At 35.0% G+C, this 24,748-nt stretch overlaps 1 protein-coding gene across 8 annotated transcripts in view; it reads right to left on the bottom strand.

Moving 5' to 3' along the window:
* The window catches only part of LOC125052148 (lysosomal-trafficking regulator), a 75,869-nt gene that overhangs the window by 38,845 nt on the left and 12,276 nt on the right, over positions 1 to 24,748 (bottom strand). For 5 of the 8 annotated variants that reach the window (XR_007117412.1, XM_047652761.1, XM_047652763.1 and 2 more), the window contains exons 6-14: positions 22,861 to 23,000; positions 22,300 to 22,371; positions 19,845 to 22,225; positions 18,399 to 18,595; positions 4,631 to 4,780; positions 2,835 to 2,922; positions 2,335 to 2,452; positions 1,439 to 1,659; positions 707 to 907 (exon numbers count right to left, since the gene is read on the bottom strand). Coding sequence is in view for 7 of the 8 variants with exons in the window: in XM_047652761.1 (XP_047508717.1) it covers positions 707 to 907; positions 1,439 to 1,659; positions 2,335 to 2,452; positions 2,835 to 2,922; positions 4,631 to 4,780; positions 18,399 to 18,595; positions 19,845 to 22,225; positions 22,300 to 22,371; positions 22,861 to 23,000 (3,568 nt within the window). In the remaining variant the exon portion in view is untranslated. Of the gene's footprint in view, positions 1 to 706; positions 908 to 1,438; positions 1,660 to 2,334; positions 2,453 to 2,834; positions 2,923 to 4,630; positions 4,781 to 16,877; positions 17,033 to 18,398; positions 18,596 to 19,844; positions 22,226 to 22,299; positions 22,372 to 22,860; positions 23,001 to 24,748 lie in introns of those variants that run through there. The other 3 variants (XM_047652764.1, XM_047652765.1, XM_047652766.1) reach the window with 3 other exon arrangements.

Here is a 24,748-nt window from a genome sequence, read left to right as displayed (position 1 = left end):
ACGGGTAAAGGCCTCCTCCAGCTTTTTTCCGCAAATGAGTGCGTTGTTATCGTGCGGTTTCATGTAATAATCGATGTGCGGCCTACCGCAGCGGCACGCCGCATCGCGGCCAGCCGCTAGTGCGTTGTAGGCATAAGACTAACTTTTGTTTTACGTCTTATTTTTTCGCTTTTAATTTTATGATTTTTTCTTATTTTTAGTACTTACGCTTCTTTCCATTGCTTTCTGTCATGCGAGTTTAGTTTTAATTTTTGCGTTGTTTGACCACGTTTGGCAGCCGTATGTAAGAGTAGGTAAGATACAAGTGTCTAAGACAATTAATTGTCTTTGGGTGAAGGGGAAATTGCCCTTTTAAGGTTTCCTTTATGTCCATAAAGGAAACCTTAAAAGGGCTTAAAAAACCTAAACTTTTTCCAGCTCGTCACATCAGGTTCTTCATTTTATTTTCGAATGTTAATTGTTTACCAAGGTAAATGTAGTTTTTTACATATTCCAGAGGCTTTCCGTTAAGGTATACTGCACTGTTTGGAACAACCGCGCCGTTTGTCATTATTTTAGTAGTTTTTGTTTTTTTTTATGTTGTTTTTTTGTTTTTGTTTTGTTTTTCTGTTTTCACTTTCTTTGTTGTAAATATCAAAAGAATAAAAAAGGTACTAAATTCTACTTTTATCGAAACTGTGGTCCAAATTACGATCGCGTTACTCACCTGTGGGTTGAGCAGTGACTGTAAGTAGCAACTCGCAGTCCGGCTGGGGGTCCCTCGCAGCAAGACGGCCTAAAGCCCTACATAGCGGACCAAGTGGTGCGCTCCAGGAGCTAGCGAGCCGAAAAATACTGGCTAGTTCACACGACTCCATACTTTGGGACCCCAACTTCACTATCAGTTCGATTATACTTCGTTGAAGCTCTGAAAAAGAGGACATTGAATTTAAATTAACAATAGAAAAGAAATTGACTCGTGATGTAGCTGAACTTATTTAAATTAATTTTGTATTGAAATATGCGAATATATATACGTCTTGAATGACACGTCTTGAAGCAAAAGATTTTGTATAAATAAACTTTTGAATGTTTCGGCATGTAAATACGAGTATGAATATCAATCCAAAAGAGGAGTAGCACGAATATCATGTGCTATCACACGATGTGGAGGTTAAAAATGAATACAAACTGAGCTGTTTCTATACCTTTTTTATTAATTATTTTGTTGGTGACCAAATCTACTATATCTGATTATCATATCATATCATGAATGAAATCGAAACGTCGATAAATAATACAAATCCGCGTTTATCCGTTAAAGAAGTTTTATTTAAATGGGATAAAATTTATTTTAAAAATAAGGTTAGTTTTAGGTTTTTACCTACAAGGACACTTAACTCACAGGACCTGGCTATATTTCGAGCCGATAACGAAATTGCGTCATATGAGGGTATACCTGCATGTGTATTTGAGTTTCTAGCCAAGAGGCGAGCGGCGGGAGCATCGTGTGCCAACAGGCGATGTAACAATCGAGGCGGTGCGAGGCCGCTACCAAGTCGAGCTACGCACGCTCTCGCTACGCTCGCACATACGCGCTCGATCTCCTCACCGCCCGACGCAAGAACGCCGCTCACGTCTTTTCCATCTTTGACTTTACCATCCTCTTCTTCTAATAACCTGTAACAGATATGTATAATCACTTTCAATGAAGAAAGAAGTGTTAATTGGTTTTGCTTCTTTAATGTGAGGTCAGTTGTTTTTATCACCGGCTTATAATATGTAGTTTCAGAGATAGAGAAAGACGTGTGTCCCGTGTCCGATAGGGCAGCAATTCCGTTTTGGAATAGAAGGTTCCAATGTTAAATGGTAATCTATATATATAAAAAGAAAATGGTGTTCGTTTGAGGCTCTTTCACGCTTAAACCACTGATCGTATCGACATGAAACTACCACCATTCGATGCGAAATTTTTCCTAGATGGTTTATGGCTATTTATTTATGGGAAGTTAAAAAGAAGAATAATAAAAATATGAAAAAAAATAAAATAATGAAACATAAAATTTATTTTAATTCGTCCAGCAAAGCGGGCGCGAAACGGCTAGTTTTAGTAATATAACAAAGTGTAATGTGCATAGTATTTATTAATAATTATGTGGTTACCTTTTATTTCTTAACTGAAAGAGTTTGTTTTATTATGGTCAACAGTTTTTCTAGACCAATACTGCGACCAATAAAGCGACATAATCGTTTTTAATGTCCATTTAATTAGGCATTTTTCATATCTTGTTTAGTATACGTTTTGATTATAAGGTATTCTTTTTAAAAGTGTATCATAACGTATAAAGTACTTACTTGTCTATCAATTGTGTAAGAATATCGACCACAATGACGCACAGTTCCGGGTGTGTCAATTCCCCATTTCTGTTGTACTCTGGACATTCTTTGCTGAACGCTTCTATACAATTATCTCCTACAATAAATTATATAAACTTTTATCGCATAATCAAGGATACTAAATAAATTCAAAGTCCTCGTTAAACGAAAATTAATCAACAAAGCTTTTTATAAATTTGAGGACTACTTAAATGATCCTAATCCTTGGGATTGAATTGCTCCAGTTCAAACAATTTGTATGACAATACTTGGCGATTAAAAAGAGTGGCGGAAAGTTTCTTGCCAGTTCTTCTTACCCGCTCTACGCCCTTGACTTGCGAACTGGTAGTAAATGTAAATTTACGATTAATTTAACTTGACTATTCAAAAGTGTACTTGGTTACCTACTTGAATAAAGATATTTTGAGTTTGAGTTTGATAAAGCGCGCATTTTAATGTAATAAAGTAAATATTTTTACCTGAGACATAGCTAAATATAGAAGAGTCAGAAAGTTTTCGAGTTTTGAACATATTTGTCGCTTCCAGTTTGCTCTGTTCTACGTCTGCCTGTGAAAAATACACATGATACGTAACATAAAATACATGTTTTTTACTTGAAACTGGCATAATGTCAAAACTATTGCCATATTTAAACAAAAATACATGTACAATTAAATTAGACTGCATCGCTTATCAAGGGCTTCATCAAACACTTATCAGACCGGCTACATTTAAGCAGCTTGTATTATGCAATGAATTTTTAGAATATTAAACATCAAACTAATATTATAAAGAGGAAAGATTTGATTTTTTGTTTGTTTGAAATGAATAGGCTCCGAAACTACTGGACCGATTTCAAAAATTCTTTCACCGTTGGCATGCTACACTATTCCCTTTGACATAGGCTATGTTTCATTTTCAAAAAAATTGGGGTGCTTACTAAAACTTGAATAATCTAACTAAAAAAATAAACAAAAAACTTCCTTCAATCGTGTGCGCTGCGAAAACTATTAATGATAGAACAAAATGATGTAGTACTTTTCAGGACCCATTACTATCTATAAAAAATGTCGCTACAGCATGTCTCTATCTTTTATAGTTACGTCACAATAAGCGTCCTTTAATTAATTTTTTTTATTAAAATACCACCGCTAGAAATGGCTCTTTATTCGTACCTAGGTATTGATCCTTATCAAAATAAATACCAAGGTTTCACATAAGCTACAATTTAATGGCATAACCACCAAATTTGGTGGATTGGTGTTCTCCTGCCGTTTCTCTTGAATAGTTTACTACTATGTAATATAACAAAATCTTAGCCACAGTAACGCTTGGCCGAGTCTACTAGTATTTTATAACCAGGCTATCGTAATTTAATAATACTAACCCTTACAATGCAAAACAACTTATTTATACACCTAAACATGTCGATGTACTAAGTACTACGAATAACTTGTTACAAGACCTCAACATACAATAACAGTAAAATAGATATGTTAACCCAGTATGCTAATGTGACAAAAAGCATTCCGCAGGGACAGTGAGAACGATAAGATAAATTTAAACGTTTTTAACAGAGTTTCTGAAGATAATTACCGGCAGTCTACTAACAAAGAAGGACGAGCGTGCGGTTATGTATGTAGATTTAATACTTTTTAAGATCATTTATTAAACTTCGGATTAAGCCTTCACGACAGGTATGTATGACAAAGATCATAAGTTTATGATTTATAAGCATTCCAGTACAAATATCTTTGTTGCGAAGCCTTTTAAAACCAAATATCCTATGTTAAAGTAAAATAAAAGTATTAAGATCTCTAAAGATACCAGGATATAACGTGTAGCAACGTCCAGTATAATATAGTGTTGGTATACATCAGATACGCAAACAGTATTTAAGTGTTTCGATCTGTGTTTCTCTATTATGATATAAGGGTGCGTCCACATCTGGCGAATATGCCGCGTATGTGCATCCTGCGCCGCCCGCGCGCAGTTCGCTCGCAACCTAAACGCCGTACGCGATGAGCGCGCGGTCGCGGCCGCGGCGACGCGCTAGCGGCTCGCGTCTTTCTTCCGCCCACGCCAGTTAACAGAACTGTAAGCGCGAGAATTGAGTGCGCGCACGCCTTATACTACTAGGCGGCTTAATATACTACTAGCCTTGCATGAGTTGCGTTAAAGAGGCGAGGTTACTGCACGCGCGCAGCTCGCAAACGGCTCGCGAGCAGCACATTCGCCAGATGTGGACGCACCCTTACATGTGTATTTTCAAAACCTGTATTTGTGTCCTGACCTCATATCCGTCGTCTGGGCGGTCAAGCGGGTCACTATGCTCGCTAGGTTCCAGGTAAGGTCCGCAAACGCTCTCCTCACTCGACGATAGCTCTGCTGAGCTTGCTTCTGAACCGTATGATAGAGATGGCACCTGCAAAAGTTTACTTATTACAAAATTTTATCATTTGCACATACCGCAACATTTTTTTGTTAATATCAATGATTTCTTTATTGTAAGAAATATAGATTTAGATCCTTGTCGGAACAATTTGTGGGTAGAACCTATATAGAATAAAGAAATTAAATACAAGTCGAAATCATTTATTCATATAGATAACACAATGTACACTTATGAACGTCAAAAAATAAATACATATTAAATGCTTCTAATTTAAGATTTACTGCCAGTTCTCAAATTAACGGCGTAGAAAGGAAGAGAAGAACTGGAAATAAACTCTCCGCCACAATTTTTAATCGCCAAGTTTTTTATTTTTTTATTTTAGGTAATTAATAGTTAATTAATAATAATAAAATAAATTAAAAACAATTATTTGTCCTCTATCAGCAGGAGGCATGGTAAAATAGGAGCACGCACTTACATTCTCGTGGGAACAACACGCAAATCATAGTCGAAAGAACTAAGTGTTAGGATCCTATTATATATACATTATTATATATATTTTATATACTATTATATGTACAAATTAGAAAGCTGCAGTTCACGAGTAATTAGAAAACGCAAAAGCAGGTCTAACAAAGTTCAATTCGCAAAATGTATAGTGCATAAGTTATCAAGGCAATATAAATTTAATAGGTCCGGGAATAAAACAGCATCGTGATAAGATCTTCTACGCGGCAAAGGATCGCACTAAACAGTAAAATTATTGTAGGAATAAACGAGGCCATAATCGCTGTAAGCGTTTTAAGTTTGTAAACATGTACCAGTTGGAATTTTAAGTAAAAAAACTTTATTTATGCTAAATTTATAAATATATTTGATGGGTGCGTACTGCGTACATTTTGTTCTCTTAAAATCTTTTTTATTTTATTCCATATAATTATTCTATCTTTACAGTAATTACTAATTCGATAGAACGACATAATATTTATACCCACACCAATAACCCTAGATAAAAAACATTAAAAAAATATATTTATATACCTAAATCTTATAACTAATAATAATAAGCAACTCTTATGAACTCAGCCAGTGTACAAACAAATAGGTCTACCTTAACAGAAATTCTATTTATTATATGTATTGCTCGCGTGAGTGGTGCTTCGCTAACCAAGTTGGAATGTGCGCGCGGTACATCCAAAAGTTGAGATTTCCGCCTCAGGTTTTTACTTGGTACCCGTAGACTCAGTCTCTCCATTATATTATCCAGATTATGAACCCGACCCGTAACTATCTTCAATATATACACTATATGCACTATATAGCTCCTTCTGAGGCGTAGCTGATCATAACCCATCTTATGAAATACTTTCTAAGTTAATGTAGAAACAAGGTAATTTTCCTTACATACTAATAAGTTTCTCTTTTAAGTAAGCTTGAGTATTAATGACACGTAGTTGTAAGTGTGTCACATTATTATAATATTATTCTATCGACTTCCTTGTAGGAGTGCCAATGCAATTAAAATTCAGTATCGAAGTTAGTTATCTTGCAGTCAAATGTTAAAAAGCTAAGAAATGATTACTGTTCGTTACGCAATGCCTGATTTAACATCGATGACCTACCTGCATTTTTGTAAAACATATTATTATTTTTGTTTTTATTACTTTAGCGATTCAAGTTTAGATTTTAATATTTGCAGAGCAACTAATATTTTTGTTTTATATAGTTTTTTTAAACCAACCTACGTTTCATTTAAATTTTCCCACTAAGAGAGACAGAGTATCTTGTGAACCGAAACCAAAGAGAGGGTACAGCATTGAGTACAATCGCTTATAAGAGGTTAGAGATTGGCATTGGCCTTGTAGCTCACGTTAGTAAACAGAATAATTATCAATCAGACAAATTTACAAGAAGACTAACGGACGTCTTAGGTGACGTGCATATTGACGATATTAAGACTATGACGATAAAACATCGACAATAACAATGTGTACTACGCCGTACTCTGTAATCGCCGATTTCGACCTTTTCGTATACAATTTCGATATGAATCAACCGAATCAACTAAAGTCCCACGAAATCTAGTTTTTATCCACCCATAAAATAAAAAATATCTACTTATTTACAATTATTCATATTTTTAACTTTTAATTTTATTTTATTTATTATACACCGTTACACACGATTTACTCACACTTCTAACTTTAATATTATTATTATTATTTTTCTACTTGGTATTATTATTATTTATTTTTATTAGAGGCGCAAACTAGCTGCTGTGGTCTCTGGCAGAATGACCAGCGCTGTGGAACTTTTTGCTCCTCAGCATAATGTTGAGCCAGGGCCAATTACAACCACAGTACACACACATTGCACACTGGAAGCGAACTGAATGGCAAAAGGGAATTTCAAATTTTTATTTTAAATTTTTATTGTTTTTGATGTCTTATTTTATTTTTTTCTTTAAGTATTGTTTATTTGTGTGTTTATGTGTGTGTGTTTTTGTTTGTAATAAATCTTATGTCTATGAATATCTCAAAATCCATAGCGCCGAAGTCCTTGGGATCGCGCGATACGTAAACTCTCCGCTATGGAGAATGTCCGCTATGGACATCAACGCGGTTCACTTCTATCTTGAAACTGCGAAGCCGGCCTTATTATAGACCGAGACTCAGATATCCTCCCCGGCTAATTCTTCCTACCTCTCCTATCCGGCGTACAAATTGAAACATTCCTTGTGCCGCGGGCGGGAGTTTGCGTGTAAAACAGAGAGGATATCTGTTCTCGTCACCTCGGGATGCTTGAAGGAACGAACCTATTTAACCTGTGCGTAGACTGCGATGACCATCCACAATTCTACGCATGCCTTTATAGGTCCCATAGCGGAAATGCCGAAACTGACTGACTCATTGAATACATCCAAATAGCACAGATTCCCTGCTCGAAAATGTCCCGAAATCGTGGTCTTTCAAGAAAAGAGCGTACCAATTCTTAAAATGCCGGCAACGTACTCGCGAGCCCTCTGGCATTGAGTGTACATGGGGCGGCATCACTTAACATCAGATGAGCCTCCTGCCCGTTTGCCCCCTGTTCTATAAAGTGCTCATTTAACACTAGCTCTTACAAAATCGTGAGGAAACCGGCATACCATGCTTTACACCCAAAAATCGAAGGCGTGTTTCACACAAAAGGCTGTTCACTCACTTGGGTATTGAAAATAAAATTGATTACGAAACACATACAGAAATCTGAAGACCTAAAAGAGGTAGTAGCGCCACTAGTTTCGTTCGTTCCGAATTTCGTTAAGTTTCTACATTCTTTTATCCAAACATGATAATCTAAATAAAACACGCATTGTTGTTTTTTATTGGTGTGTGTCACACTCACACGATGCTGACCTCAGATCTTTACGATAACAGGGACATTATAAATATTTTACTAGCAATTATTTACCTATATTGCATAAGAAAAACAAAGCGTTACTCAGCTATAAATATCATTAATGGTATTACGTATAATTATAAGGTATTTTTTGCTTCATTGAGCACATGTTTTTATATTTTCATATACTGTTAGATCACCAAGCAAAATCCTAAACTCTACAAATGAGCGTTTCTAGTCTTTGAGTGTAGGAAAGAACTATTGTAGTTTTGTAGGAAGTATCTCTATATAAATAATAGTTTAAAAAAACTAAAAAAAACACGCGAGGGTAGCGTGGGTTGCTCTATAGACGAAAAATATGGCACAGAGCGCCCCACGCTTTTTCCCAATAATACCAGTATTTTTTTGTTCGTTACCATTTTCAGCCTAAATTAGGAATTATTTTTCACTTTTTAGTTTGATGTGCTTTAAAAGCGTGTTTTTTAGTTTTTTTAAACTGTTATTTATTTTTTAGTTTAATTTTTGTTTTTTTTTTTTGGATTATTGCATTGTCATCGATCTTTGACAGGTGCGCAAAATTTGAATAAAATCTGTCCGTTTGAAGGAGTCGGTTACATACATACATACATACATACAGGTGAAGCTAATATAAAGCGTGTAAAAACTATTTCTGCATATCTAATGACATTCTAAACAGCCGTTACCCAAACTCCATGATTAATGTCGAACTCAATAAGTTTTAAATGTCGTTGATACGATAACCGTTACACATCGCATTTTTTATCAATTACGTAGTTGACCGAGACGTCAATTTAATTTGTCCTTTAATAGCATAAGCGTCAGGTTTCCAGTATCTATTACAAAGGTTCATTATCATAGCTATATATTTAATAGCTTTACTTCCGACGTCACGCGAGCAGAGTCACGTGTCTAAACCGGTGTCGGGTTGCGCAATGTTAAAACCGCGGCTGAACGACCACAGGGTAGAGTGGGTGCCCACAAATTGAATCAATACACTCAATAAAACTATTTCAAAATTATCTTTCCACAGTATAAAATAAACGTAAACACTTAATTCTCTAATGCGCAAACGATTTTAATGAGGTTCGTAAGTAGACAGAGTGATTCATGACAAAGTGCGAATACCTACGTATAATGAATAATCTCTATATTATTTGTTTATTTATTACCGCTTCCTTGCAGAAACATAATACAATTGACATAATTAAATGAAAAGGAGGACAACGAGCTGGACTCTATCGCTTTCAAGCAATCTCTTCCAGGCAACCACACCATAATAAAACAAAGTCGCTTACTCCCTTCTGAACAATAAATTTTTTTTCACTAGAGTCTGGCTTTCGGATGGCAACACAGAATGTCATTGAATTTCTTAGTATGATTTATTGTCTTGATACTTCATGCAATAACTCATTTTTATTTCTATTAAGTATATATTTTTTCCGAATAGTTAACAGGTATAATAGCCTCAATATTTATAGTTATTTATATAAAGTTTCATAATCAATGTGAGAGACAGTGATAACAGCAATTACTCCGATGAATCTATGCATATTGATTTTTTGGATTCTGATTTTGATTATTTCGAATAAAGTTGTGTTTTATAATAAATATAGTTTTAGTTTTCCATGCAATGCTAGTAATTTTAAGTACATAAAAGACTAAATACGTTACTATCAATGTAAAAATAATATCAAGTATCAAGTAAGTTTAATCCGCAAAATATATCAAACTCTTATTGATTTTGCCGCGCTTTTTCGTTATCTTCTTTCATTAGCCAGACTCTACACGGTTACCAATTGAAAAATTTGAATGCAAAAAATTTAAACCTGGTTTGATGCATAAATCTTTTTTAATAAGTACAGCTAAAACGGCTTTAACAATGTGCAAGATGCAGAAACAAACAAATGTCTTGTTACAAGGGTCTCTTCCTGGTCCTTAAGTATTACACAACGGTATTCATTTTTTGCAATTTTAATTAACTACAAAACGTGTATGTCTTGTTATACAATTATGAACAACGCCATTTTTGTAAGGCCCTTACAGTAATTAAAAGTGTATTATTTAAGATCGACTTACAGTTTTTAAGGCAACAAGATCGCGTCACTATTATTGCACAACATTTAATATATATAATTTAATTTATTAGTCAGAACATTTGACTACATAATTTATTGTGTAGGTGTTAGTGTATTAGATATTAATAATGAGTGATCATATTCGTATTTCAAGATATTCAAGATGAAAGATTGGCCAAACAAGTTGCATCATGAAAAGGACAGGTAAATGGTATAAAGGACGACCCCCAGAACAATGGGAGGACATCTTTTTCAAACCTGCTGGGCCACATTGGCTCCAGTTGGCTTATGAAAGGAAAAAAATGCATTCCTTGGAGGAGGCGTATATATTGTAACTAATAAGGTTTTTTTGAATACAACGAATTTGAGGTTCACCTGTTTTGTGATACCGTCGCCCATGGACACTCAAACTGGCAGAATACTCACAAGTGCGTTGCCGGCTTATCAAGAAGGTAGAATATTATATCGTATCAGCGAATTCTTTTTTTATACAATAGGGGGGCAAACGAACCTGCGGGACGCCCAAAAAGGGCAGTCATCGCAGCCCATAGACACCCATTTTTAGTGGGTGAGTTGCCGGCCTTTAAAGTTTAGTATTTGGCTATGACAGTTTAATATAATTCTTCTTACAATCATGACATATTTCCGGTCATTGCATATTTTCTATCTACCCATCCCTATGTGCGAGGTACCTATGCCTAAGTAATTGTTTTATTTATTATAGCATTTATATTTTGTTCTCTTGTATTAGTTGTAATAAAGGCTTTGAATTATAGCAGGTATAAGAATGATTGTCTTATGTATATCGTAGGTCATGAATGATAACATCTATTTGTTCTTATTTATCAATAAGCAACCATTGTTTCTGATAATACGATGTCAGATTAAATACAGGGAACTATTTACAATAACTATTTCACTGAAATGAAATAAAATTGGCACTGAGGCACAACAGAGATTCAACAATATTTTAGTATTTTTGTAATTGTTTGTATTTTTGATGAGTTAATATGTAAAGTCGCTTGTACTAGAAAGTAGAATCCAAAAGTTACTATAAATTAAGCGACATCTACTCTAGTACGGAGCAATATCACATGAAGATTATTTAAAGCGATAAGCAATTTTTTGTGAGGGTTTAATCAGCCGTGTTTGCCGACCTTTAAGACTTATCTTATGACACCGGAAGTATCCCAAAATATCCAATTTATACTAAGTATATATAAAACAATTTTAACGCAAAATAACATGCACGACATTCTAAGATAAAAATCGGATAAATATCTATAATAAATTGATTTTAATTTTACTGTTTTCTTCAACTTCTTAATACAACGGGAACAAGACTAAAAAAACTAAACCTTTTGACTAAAACTAGTGTGGTGTAGTGAAGTGAATATAAGTTTAAGAGCGGTATCTCGGACACACGATGTTAGTACTAAAACCACCTTAAAATTACCTTATTTAACTTATATACTACTATTGTAAAAAATTGCCATAATTATATAGGCTTGTCATTTATATAAAGTCACTCTCTCTTTTGGTTATTAGAACCAGATTTTTTACTGTCTTAATATTGTGTATAATGTTTCTTTCTTCGTAATAAAAATTATAACCTATAAACAACGAAGCTTTGTATCGACAGAATTGAAACTCTATCTTTAAAGTTAAAAACTTAAGCAACTTATATAATTTATAGACCTTGAATCCGTCATGTTTTATTACATAATCATTAATTAGATATAAGATGCCTAGTAAACTTAGTGATTAAAAGTGTACTTATTCTCGGTTTTATTTCTCGATCAACATATTACAATTCCGTTAATGATATTTTTTTTGTTTTTTTTTATTGGACAATTCACACCAATTGACCTAGTCCAATGCTAAGCTGGTGAAGCTTGTGTTATGGGTACTAGGCAACGGATATACATACATATTATAGATATATAAATACATGTTTAAACACCCAAGACCTAAGCACAACACCAAATGCTCATCACATCGATGTTTGTCTCAGCCGGGGATCGAACCCATGGATTCGCAGTCAGGGGTACTAACCACTAGACCAATGAGCCGTCAAATTCTCAATATTTCTAATTATAATTTTTATGATGAAACCGGTTCGTAATTTACTACATATCTATATTTACAAATAATCCGATAAGAACAAGTTTTAATAAAATTGCCTAACAATATTTACGATGACGCAGGAAATGCATTTTAATCTAATAATGCAAATTAACATTCCAGTAATATAAAATGTTTGAAGATGTATCAAAAATAATCAGACTATAATTAAAAACATTGTCTTACTCGTGCTTTTATAAAGCTCGTAAAAAAGATTTATAACTTTTAAAACTGCCCAAAATATACGTGTAATTAACACTCATGTTTTAACGATACTATGGTTATTAATTGTACTTTTATTCATAAATATAAATGAATAGCCGTAGTAAAAAACGAAGAAACAGAAAAGCGAACAAAGTAACGGAGAAACCGGTTAAAGGCTCTAGTCACGCCCTCTAGATCAATTTTGTAATTTTAAAACCGAGGTTATATGCGACAGCGACCGAAAACCAAACAAGGACGCATAAATAACCATTGTTATGAAATATTATGAAAAATTGGCCAACATTTCAATATAAAAATTAATCTAAGGATTTTATCAAAATCTTTTGTATCTGTTTTATTTTTTACATAAGTTGCGGTAGCTCTGAGATTTAAAATTAACAAACTTAGATATGATTATCAATTTAATATTATACAATGAAACCGGTTTTTATTTTTAATATTTCTGCGATTTATAATATGATGTAACATTACCTACGTTTATAGAAGGTGTAGAATATAAAATTGTAATACAGTAATCAGTAATCAGTTGGCTTCGTCTAATTAAAAATACGACTATAGTTGGTTTAATAGCGACATACAAAAGGATTGCTAATTTATGACTTGTACATAAGAAAAATATATATTTTACACAACGCCCTTACACGAGAGTTGTACGCAGTATAGAACAAATATTTGTTTATATTTAATAATTGTTCCTTTATATGGAAAAAAATTACCACGGCTCCCTAAGCATTTGGGAATGTTTGCCAATCGGTTTCGTAAAGTAACCTTGACGCCTGGCTTATGGTTTGATCCCCATTCGCCGAATAAAATTCAAGTTGTTTGCATTTGGTCCACCTCGTAAATCCTATCAATGGCGGGAATTGTGTATTTTAAATGTTAGCTATCAGCCCATCGGAGAACAAAAACATTAATTGCGCTTGAGTCGAGACTTCTGATAGCTTAACAATGCATTATCATATTAAAACGGAATTACAATTGCAAAATCAACAAAATGTATGGAAAACTCTGTGTGAACAAGTTCATATTAAAACAGACTTGACGAAACTATAAAAAGCTTATACTAGTACAGGTCTTTGACACATCGTTATACAATCAGACTCAGATAATCCTGTTCAATAGAAACGTGTCTAGAATGAAACTAAGTAAAGCTGAGTATTAGCACTTGATTGGATTTATAATTAAGGGCAGAGTCGTCTCGTGTATGTAATTGGATTAGCTATAGTGCGTCTTAACTAATTAATACCGTAGTCTTTACCACGCTAATCAAGAGCCTCAAACCATAATATATAGTTGTTCGGATTAATACCTCCAGCTAAGTTTAATCATCGGTCGTCGAGGCAGAATACGAAATTCCACCCGTATCACCCCGACGTCCGCCGTTCCACAACTGAGCGTTTTTCAAGGCAGTTTTTGCCGCGCACCACCACTTTGTGGAACCAGCTGCCCACTGAAGTATTTTCGAACCAATTCGACTTAGGGACCTTCAAGAAAAGAACGTACCAATTCTTAAAAGGCCGGCAACGCATTCGCGAGCCCTCTGGGATTGAGTGTCAATGGGCGGCGGTATCACTTAACATCAGGTGAGCCTCCTGCCCGCATTGGTTTATCACGACCGCGGTCAGATTTTCTTTGCATTTTTCCACTATAACCAATACACGTAATGTAAAGTGCTGGCAACTGTCTGATGGCGGCGTGCTATTCTTATAATTAAGTTCACATATAAAGCATATTTCATTTATTCATGAGAATAAATTCTTTTAGCATTATTTTCTCACTTTTAGCAATAGGAAAAAAAATTAATTAAAAATTGTATAATATTTTTTATGTGGTCTTTGTGTGATTTAGAGGTTTGAACTCGACTAAAGTATAGCAAATTAATAATGCTTAATATTATATAAAAACTAGCTGTTCCCTGCCACGCTTCGCTGTTGCACATTGTGATTGAATGGTTGAGAAATGAGAAATAAAACAAAGAATAAAAGTTTAAATTTAAGTTTAAATTTCATATAAGTTAAATTTTGCAATAGTTTTGGAAAAAATAAAATAGATAAAAACAATCCTTGATGCGGATGCTAAAATTTTAGCTCGATCGCTGCAGAACTTTTTGAGTTTTTGAAACGTAGAAAAACCATCATAACATTTATATATATATAAAGATATTTATTTATATATGTATATAGATATAAATGGGTAAATGTTAAGTCGTGTGCATAATTTTAGGTTAACTGAAACGTGTCAAATCGATTTATTGGTAAATGCACACTATCCTTTTTAATGGGCCTACTTTAGTTTAAGCCATATCTGTACTCAAATCGTTTGTTGGTTAATAGTTTGACACGAGCGATCCACCTGTAATACTATGCGACTCGGTGAATCGAAGGAATAAGTGCGTGTGCGCCGAGCAAACACGCGTTCATGTGGAACCATCGCGTTATACGATATACTGGAATCTGTTGTGGAAGGTCGACATTTTATATTTTACGATTAACTTTGTAATTAACAATTAAAAGTACTTAAACATAAACGCATTTCCTATAAACCGGTAAAGTAGGAATCGAATAAATGTTTTGATTCGCTTGAACTTTAAGAATCCCATAAAATACTTAATATATTATGTATTTAACTGTTTCAATAATTCCAGTTTCTTAGTTAAAAATATAGTTCGTTATTAATATTGGCTTTGTAAATAAAAATTAATGTAAATGTTACTTGTCTTTATAGTACATATAGGAGAATAAGAAATGAATAGTGTTCGTTAGTGCGAGTGATCACCTAACAATCGGGGTTGACACTTTTCATAAATGGTGCCATGCAATATACATTTATTAAGGAAAAACAGAACAGTCGCAGGTATATAGTAAACCATATTGTAGAATGTATATATCCAACATCTAGCAAGTACAGTGTAAACTCTTTATAACGAATTTCAAGGGACCGAGCATTTTTAATCGTTACTAGCTGGCCTGGCGAACATCGTACCGCCTAACAGTCGATTCTTTATTTTTTTTAAATACTTATTCTGCTATTCGGGACACCGGTCTAGCTAAGATAAAAAAAATAAAGTTGATAAGACAACAAATACATTTTGTCAAAAAATAAAAATTTACCTTCCCGGAACCCCTCCACTAACACTTGAACTTGATGATATGGTATTAAAGTTCAAATTGACTTTTAAGTATTATTACGAATATTATGTATGGAAATATAGAAAAGTATTGTTTTTCACTCAATTTTTTTAATTTTTCTCTCCGTAAGAACCATCCTCGTACTTCAAAGAATATTATAAAAAAAGAATTGGCCAAATCGGTCAAGCCGTTTTCATGTTATGTCGTGACAACGGAAAACGGGTTTCATTTTTATATATATAGATGGAGAGGATTCGTTATAGCGAGGGAAGAATTAATGTATGGGTATTGGGTTAAACCAAACAAATTTAACTCATTTTTACGTTATTAGAGGATTTCGTTATAACGAATGAAGTTAGAAAGAGTAATAGTAAATTCAATTTACTATTAATAACAAATAATAAGCTTTTTATTTACCCTAAAATTTACATTGAATTTACGTTGTGTGTTAAATTAGGCACAATCTTTCTAACACACAATTATTATTCTAAGTAATATCATACGGAATCTATGCTCATTAATTAGTTTCAAAAGCAATTTATCGTGCAATAATAGGTGTCGAATGCGTGGTTTTACGTAAGGCAGAAACGTGAGTATAGTCAACAATTATGCTTGATTAATGAAGTTTAACGATAGCCTGTTAGTGAATAATCGTAATTAATTAATTAATGCATGAAGTATGGCCTCATAACTGTTTTTAATAGAAATATTTTGACATGCACCTTGAGATAAACTTGGACGTTATAATTTAATTTATTGACCTCGATACTTGATTGAATTATTAAATTAGTATTTTAAAAATACGCCTTTTAATCCACTTCGGGAGAATTGTTAATACATTGATTACATTAATTAATTTTTACTCGGATAGGATTTGTTTTTAATATAACCAAAGGCCATAAATTTGTCAACTTTTTAACATAAGTATTGTATTTTTGTATCGATTACGAAGTACAAAAACTTAATCAAAATTCAATCTGATAATTTTTTTAATAGATAAATAACTTAATAAATATACAAAATTGCAGTTTGGAAAACAAATACGCACAATAAATATAAGTTATTTATTTGCAATTGAGAAATGTGAGCGGCCACAGTGACGTCTCTAAGATAAGGAGAAATTATGAAGGAAAGTCGATCACGAACTAGGCATGTCAGTTCTAACCAACCTACCGCAACTTTCACTACAGCAATGCGTTAATCCTGAAACTGGTATATCCAAAAAACAAACACAGATTCACAGTTATTAGTAGAGATTGTTAGAACCGATAACAAAACACGGTCGCGATGCGTCTACGTACACGGCCGCAAGAGACTGATTGATGTACGTTGGCCGGCGGTGGGCCGCGCTCGGAGGGGCACAACCGGTAATTTGCTTAATAAAGACAACATATCATTGATACACAAGCTAATACGTCCTTCGAAGGACGAAAGGATGTTATCAACTGTTTTCACCCATATTAATGTGATACGACGCGATTTTGTACTGATTTTTAATAACGGTAAAATGGTAAGATCTATTAATGAGTTAGTTCATTATACTTTATTAGTTAAAGTTAAACCCTGACTTCGCCGTTTAGAAGATAAATTCAGTATAACGTTTTAACCATTTTTCTAGTCATATTTTTTAATATTGTCTCATAGTTCAAAATCATATACAATTGACAGTCGTATGTAGAGTAAAGTGGGTAAACTGTACGTATTTTTTTTTATATAAGGTCAAAATGCGCTTACGAAGGCTTATCAAGGATGTCGAGCTTGACGCGGGGATTGTGGGGCTGGGTCTAGAAGAGATGTTGAATTACTGACCACTGAAATTACCGTCCTCGGCCTAGAACATGTTGCTACGTTCTAAACCTTCACAGTCTCCTTTCTTAGGTTGCTACCTACTCACTGCTTGCCTTAGAACTTCGACCGTGCCCTCCCAAAGGCCGAGAACAAATTTAAATTAAATTAAAACTTGCCCTCGAACCGGGTATCGAACCCGGTACCCCTCACCTAGCTGCCACTTAATAAGACCGCTAGGCTATGAGGCCCTTAAACTGTACGTATAGATTAATACTCTTTATACTCCATTATATATCCATTCAATGAGTACTAATATGTGTATATATTTTTTTAAATTACGTTATATAGTTAGCTGCTAAAATTATATTCAAATTTGTTTTTTACCCAAACTTTATATTTTTACTTTAAACGTTTACTAAAATGACCGTTATCAACTTTCGACATCTCCTTTATGTTCGTTATTTCAAAAAATGTTCAACAATTAACATTTTAATATTGTTGATAAACGTTGATCTTACAGAGATTGAGAGAGAGACCAACACTTGGTCCTTAGAATGTCAGGTTACCAATACGAAAATCTAGGCTTCTATTCTAGAAAATTCTTTTCAGGTATATCCGAACAGTAACGAATTGGGGCCTTCAAGACAACAGCGTACCACTACATTAAAGGCCCGTGTTGCCGTAAGAAGCCGTTGAGGGAGTTGCAGGTGTCCATGGGCACGTAAGCATTTAATTCAAACGGGTCCAGACCTCCTGTAATACTATGATAGACTTTTTTTTCATAGAAGGAAAACGTGCTGGAGGCTCATCTGATGTTAAGTGACACCGCAGCCGGTGAACACATTGCCAAAAGGCTTGCAAGTGCGTTCCCAGCTTTTTAAGAGTTGTAATACAAGACTAGATTACCTTAGTGAAGTTTGTAGGTGATCGAGGGCTGGTATAGATGCGAGGTCGCGGACGGGTAACGGCAACAGCTACAAGCGCATCACACAGGGCCCGGAGACCACCGGCCGCGTCGCGCCATGCGTCCGTACTCGCGTACTCGCTTAGCGCGCTACGTACAACCTCACAGCTTACTTCTTTTGAACGGCCGGATGTTGCATCTTCATTTGTAACAACAATCAAAAGGTTATATTTTCACCCCATATATTTACTAATATAGCTCTTCTTAAATTTATATATTACTAGCTGATCCGGAAAACGTGGTTTTGCCATGTATATCATTTATACTGGGGTTGATCGTAGAGGGGTGAAAATTAGGGGTAGTATGTATTTTTTAATGTTGTATCATAAAAAATGAAAATTATTTAGAAGTTTTAATAAAATTATTTAGGGGTGGACTACCCTTAATATTTAGGAGGATGAAAAATAGATGTTGTCCGATTCTCAGACATACCCAATATGCAAACAAAATTTCATGAGAATCGGTTAAGCCGTTTCGGAGGAGTTTAACTACAAACACCGCGACACGAGAATTTTATATATTAGATGTTCTATAATCTGAATCCTGTTTTCCCCCGTTCTAGAAAAAAAATTATAACGGATCCGTAGGCACTATGAGTTAGGCTAATAATATAGTAAATCCATCAAAAAAGTTTCATTTAAATATCATCTGTTGCATAAAACTTATACCAAACATAATCCAAGTTACTCATTATTATAAATAGAAAGACAATTTTTCTAACAGTCTGACCTTTGTGGATACCTGTTACTAGAGTATATCAGTAAAACCTATTGAAAACAAAGAACACAACATAAAAGAGTAACTAGGGTAATTATTTCAGTAATTATTTTGTTATTTTCTAGCTCAGCTAAACGTTTAAATAATATAGCAACACACGAAACGGCCTTGATTCGAACAGTGCTCTAAATCAAGGCATATAATGAGGTCTCGTTTACAAACTTAAATATACGAGTAAACTCAGCCGCCATGAGCCATTTAATGCAACTTATCTCATGCGCATTAGTCACATTTAATTGGATCAATAATACTACTTCATTAAAAACGAAAACTCAAAAGTGATGAAAGCGTTTTAAAGCTGTTTTCTATGGAAATAAATGGACATTATAAAATAAGATGAATTTAAATGTTACGAAATTTTGATACGAAAAACAATAAAAATAAAGTCAAATTATTATCCAAATTTATTACAGAATGCGTCACAACGAGGGCAAAAGATGCCAACGATCGGCCAGAGAGACTAGATATTTTACACAATAGCTTTATAAAATTTATCCTTTAGCTATCGTGGATTGTCATTTAAACTTTCAAAAGCAATTTCTTTCTCTCCTGAAATGTGGATACCAAGTACGGCTTTCGGATCGATTTAAATAATTATTAGTTATACATACCAGTGAGTGCAAATTGAACAGTGAGCACTGCTTCCAAGATCTTAACGAGTAGACGAAGGGCAGCGGGGCTGGGGACTGTAGATAGCGGAGAAGGGCGGCATAGCGCATGCAGCACTAGCCGCAGCAGAGCATAGCTCTCGGCCAGAGCATTCTCACGTGCTGTGTACGCGGCGAACTCTCGGCTGTGCACGCATAGGCCTGCGCACGACCTCCAGAACGTGCATGCTGTCTTTAGAACTTCTAAACATTCCTGTTCCTCATTCTCACCCTCCTTTACCGGGGATTTTATTGTGATGGGCTCAGAAAATTTTCTCCCTTCACGCAGACCTAGCCCTAAAGACTCCTTTATCTCACTTATTTCCCGTAATACCTCGGATTTTTCTAAAGGTATCCAAGACTTAAACACTCCGAAGCATTTATCTGTAACTTCAGAGAGAGATTTAAACAGCATCTGCACGGATGCCAAAGAACTCATTTCACGGAAGTAAGTCAACTCGGCGTTCTCTTTCATCAACTTGTATATTTCGACTATGATAGCTATTTCCAAAATGGCACAGCACTGGCTAGAAAATTCTGGAAGCGATATCAACTCAAGAACGTAACTTAATCCACCCTTTTGTATAAACTGCTCGGCGAAGGAGACAGTATTTAATAGACTAGCAAAAATATTAAGACTTGAAACTGTTAAAAAGTAGGCGGATTCGTCTAACCGGATTGTATATCTATGCTTAGAGACGATAAATGTGGGATAAATGACACTAAAAAGCAATTCATATTTCATTTCCATTCGGCACTTGGGTGTAACTTTAAGGAGATGGGTGACAGTTGCATGAAGCACACTATTGTGGTTGTCTAGCTGCAGTAGAGAGTTATAATGGATAAGAAAAGACCAGACACTCTTTCTTTCCATCGGGCTTACGCCGTGAGCGCAATATTTACGGCCAAGATCTTTATTATCATCACATTGTTCACAAATCGAGCACGGCAGCTGATCTGTAACTTTCGGTACTAGGACACTCGCACCTAAATCACCATACACCGTGTGTTCAAGTAATCTAAGACACAAAGTAGCGACACTATTATGGGTCAGCATAAGTCTAACAATGCTCTCCATGAGAAAACTCGGCGAAAAACAACAACACACCCCGCACTTAAGCATGACATGGAGGATTTTGTTTCTCAGGACTTTGTGAGCGGAAATTTCCTCGTCTGGCACAAGCGAGGTGAGCGTGGCGTATAACACAGACACACAGCAGGCAGTGGGCATGGGCAGGCCGGCGCCTGCCTCGCCAAGAATATCGTGATGGTGATGCATACCAGCGGTCACTCGCTGTCGGCACGGCTTGTGTCGTGACCGTGGACATGCCGCTGAGTGTATCACTTCACTCCGTACTCTCTTCATTCCGCTGACTAACTTGCCTATTGATTCTATTAGTTTCTTAATTAATGTCACAGCCTCGTCACTGTCGCTCCTCGGTACTCGTATCATCAGCTCTATGCACTCTTTAAGCAATCCTCCTTTAAAGCATTCTCCGTATAGCCTAAACTGATCAGTAAATTCTCTGAGCTTCTCCACAGTTCGGCATTGCATGAGCAAACAGTAAAAGAATGCCGTGACGGAATACGCGATTCCAAATACAAATTTTAGAAGGTTACTTGTTTCTATTAAATTTGGATTTTCTACGTTTTTGGCACGATTTTGTCTGTCTGTTTTCGTATTATATTTGGCACAGGATTTACAGACGACGTCTTCTAGAATTCGTAAAAGCATAGGTAATATTCCAACGTTTATTAATTTGGCACAGAGATCTGCATGTATCAGCACCTGGTCTAGTGAAACGATCAAAAGTTCAGTTAATGCTACCTTGATGCTCGACAACTCGAGGGGATCATAGGCACTGGACTGCGCAGCTATTGACCCAAATTGAAGAGAGCACAGGTTTTTCAAAGAAAAATTTATGCATTGCATCGATATTTGCGAGCCTTCAGATCCAGTGAGACTGCTCTCTGCCCTGCATAACTCTTGTAACAAATCTATTATAATCAAGGTAAATTCGAAAGTGCTAATTTCAGAATTAATAATTTCCTTATGTTTGTCTTTCATAAAGTCATCAGCTTTAGGTTTAGCCTTTCGCGGTGTGAAGTAGGGGTCGGAATAGAGTGTGTCATTTAAGTCGGATGACCGCGGCGGCGTGGGACAATAGTCAAGGTCATCGTAGGGCGTGCACGCCTTAATACCCAGCGAGCGATTGAGAGCTTGAAGGTCATCGCCCCCGTCGCCAGATTCCGATGACGCTTCTGACTTCTTTGCTATCTTCTTTTTAGGATTGGATATCGATTTAGAATCAGAATCTAATCTCATTAAGCCATTGTACCTTGACCTGTGAATAATAAATCGGATTAAGTTATACGCAGCGCGATAAAATGCTAACGCTATTATAAAAACTTAATTTACCTCGTCGCAATAGAACCCTTACCCGGCGACGTCGAAGTTTGATTTCCGTTGGCCTTTTGTTTAGACCATATCCTGTTTAGAAATAATGATTACATACTTATATTTTATATTATTAAAATCTAAAGTTTTGATTCAAGATGACATGTTTTTTTATAAAACAAATGTCTAGCAGGTAAAACGGGTTATTTAAAATCTAACTGAAATCGATTAGATGATTACATACATATATTAGCGTAATTAAAATTAAAAAACATAAACATTCTTACTTTTTTCTTTCTCCAACCCTTATATGGTAAGCAAATCAAATAAATCGGGTCAGATAACTTTAAAAATGTAATATCAAATAATTTTGCTCAACATCCAGAAAACTTAACTGCTACTTATGAAAAATGCTAATTCCACAGAAGACTAGTTTGAACTGTTATTTAAATATTATGTTAAGTAAGCACAAAGTAAAAAAAAGTAATTTTTGGCCTTTTAGACATTTAAAAAAATCAAGGATTCAATTTTAATTTTACACAGAAGTCCTTTAGTTAGTTAGCCCATATGGATTTGATATACCTATTGGAGAAGAGCTGGTGTATAGGCGCAGTGGGAGGCCTTGTTATATTCTGATGAGTTGAGGCCGCGTGGCCTGCTGCACTTAGCTCCCCAAACAACCAGATCAACACGGAGCTCAATTGACGGCAACATGACAGACCCTAAAAAATGTTATGCTCTTTAAAGTGTTGTCAGAGGTCCTTCTAGGCCAAGGGCGGATCCAGAGGGGGTCATGGGGGTCATAACATGATTGATCTGGGGTCTGGACTAGTCCTCACTTTATTACAAATATTTATATATATTGTTCATTTACTATAAAGACACAAACACGCGAGCGTATGTATGCTAGAAACAAATGGGAACGCTAGATCCGCCTTTGCTCTAGGTATTGAGAATTGCCGAGGTGCAATCACATCATTAGTCTCCGCAATACATTAGAATTATTATTAGACTAATTAAATATCAGTTAATATTACTATACGCTATTGACCAAACAGTTAAATGTCAAAGTGTCATATGTGTGATTTGAGAGAATAGACCATTCATTAATTCACTAACATGAACCCACATACTCACTATTGCAGGCGTGTTGAAAACAGTTGAAAAAACAAAAATAATTAAATCTAATAAATAAAATTCTCGTTCCCATACTCCTCCAAAACGGCTCGACCGATTCTTATGAATTTTTTTATGCATATTCAGTACGTCTCAGAAACGGCTTCTATCTTTCAAATCCCTAATTGATAAGGGGTGTCCACCCAAATAAAACATTTTTTTTGATACAGCATACAAAAATACATAAAACCACAACATTTTTATTATTGTAGATAGTTATTTTCATTGCACTAAAAAAAGTGTTTCCTAGTAATAATATACAATATACATGGTCTAACGACGTTTGCCGGGTCAGCTAGTTAAATTATATATGTTTATGGAATTTACTAATAAGTTTGTTATGGAAGCGCTCGGATTCCTGACACAGGTACTTTTTTCCTTGAAAGGGTTTCCAAATCTTACACATTATAATGAACTGTTGTCAAACGAATAAACACATTTTATTTTTATTCCGGTCGCCAACAACCAATTTACAAATTTAATTTTATACATTAATATTACACACTGATTATAAATCGAACCCGATACCCCAATCACCACGGACCCTTTATGAAAAGGATTAGCCACTTAGCTCGGGCACTTTTAGAAAAATAGTACAAATCCTGATCTATGAATACAATTGAAATATACATTATATATATTTATTTACTAAGTGCTGTTCACCTGACTCCGTTGGCTTGGAAATATCGAAACACAAATAATTATCTTTAATCAATTTTCTATGTTTTACATACTATTAGATATTCATGTTGAATAAACATATGTTTGTAAACACTCACGGAGTGCGTCAGCTAAACAACATTGTTGCATGTGTGTGTGCATGTTATTTAATAACTGTTGCTAAGGAGCATTGATAAAAATAATGAATAAATGCAAAAGAATATGACTAATTTAGTTCTAAATAACGGAGCGTTTTCTAAGGCAGTTTTTGGCTATGAAGAACCAGCTGCCCACTGTATTTCCGAACCAATTCGACTTAGGGTCCGTCAAGAAAAGATAATTCTTGAAAGGTCGGCAACGCGCTTGCGAGCCTTCTGGCAATGTGAGTGTCCATGGGCGGCGGTATCATCAGGTGAGCCTCCTGCCCATTACATAAAAAAAATGAATATTTTAATGTTACATAAATAAGCTAAATTTAAGTTATATTTGTAGCGTATACATATAAATAAATGTATTACAGCAGAATTCCTGGTAAATGGGTATTTTAAAGTACCGTGTGATTTTGCAAATTCATAGAAACAGGTTTGATACTAAATATAGCTAGATAGCTATGTATCGGACATTAATATTATTA

The sequence above is a fragment of the Pieris napi genome, chromosome 9 (assembly GCF_905475465.1).
Source record: "Pieris napi chromosome 9, ilPieNapi1.2, whole genome shotgun sequence".
NCBI lineage: Eukaryota > Metazoa > Arthropoda > Insecta > Lepidoptera > Pieridae > Pieris > Pieris napi.
Note: the sequence above shows the minus strand (reverse complement) of the source record. Positions and strands in the feature narration are given on the sequence as shown.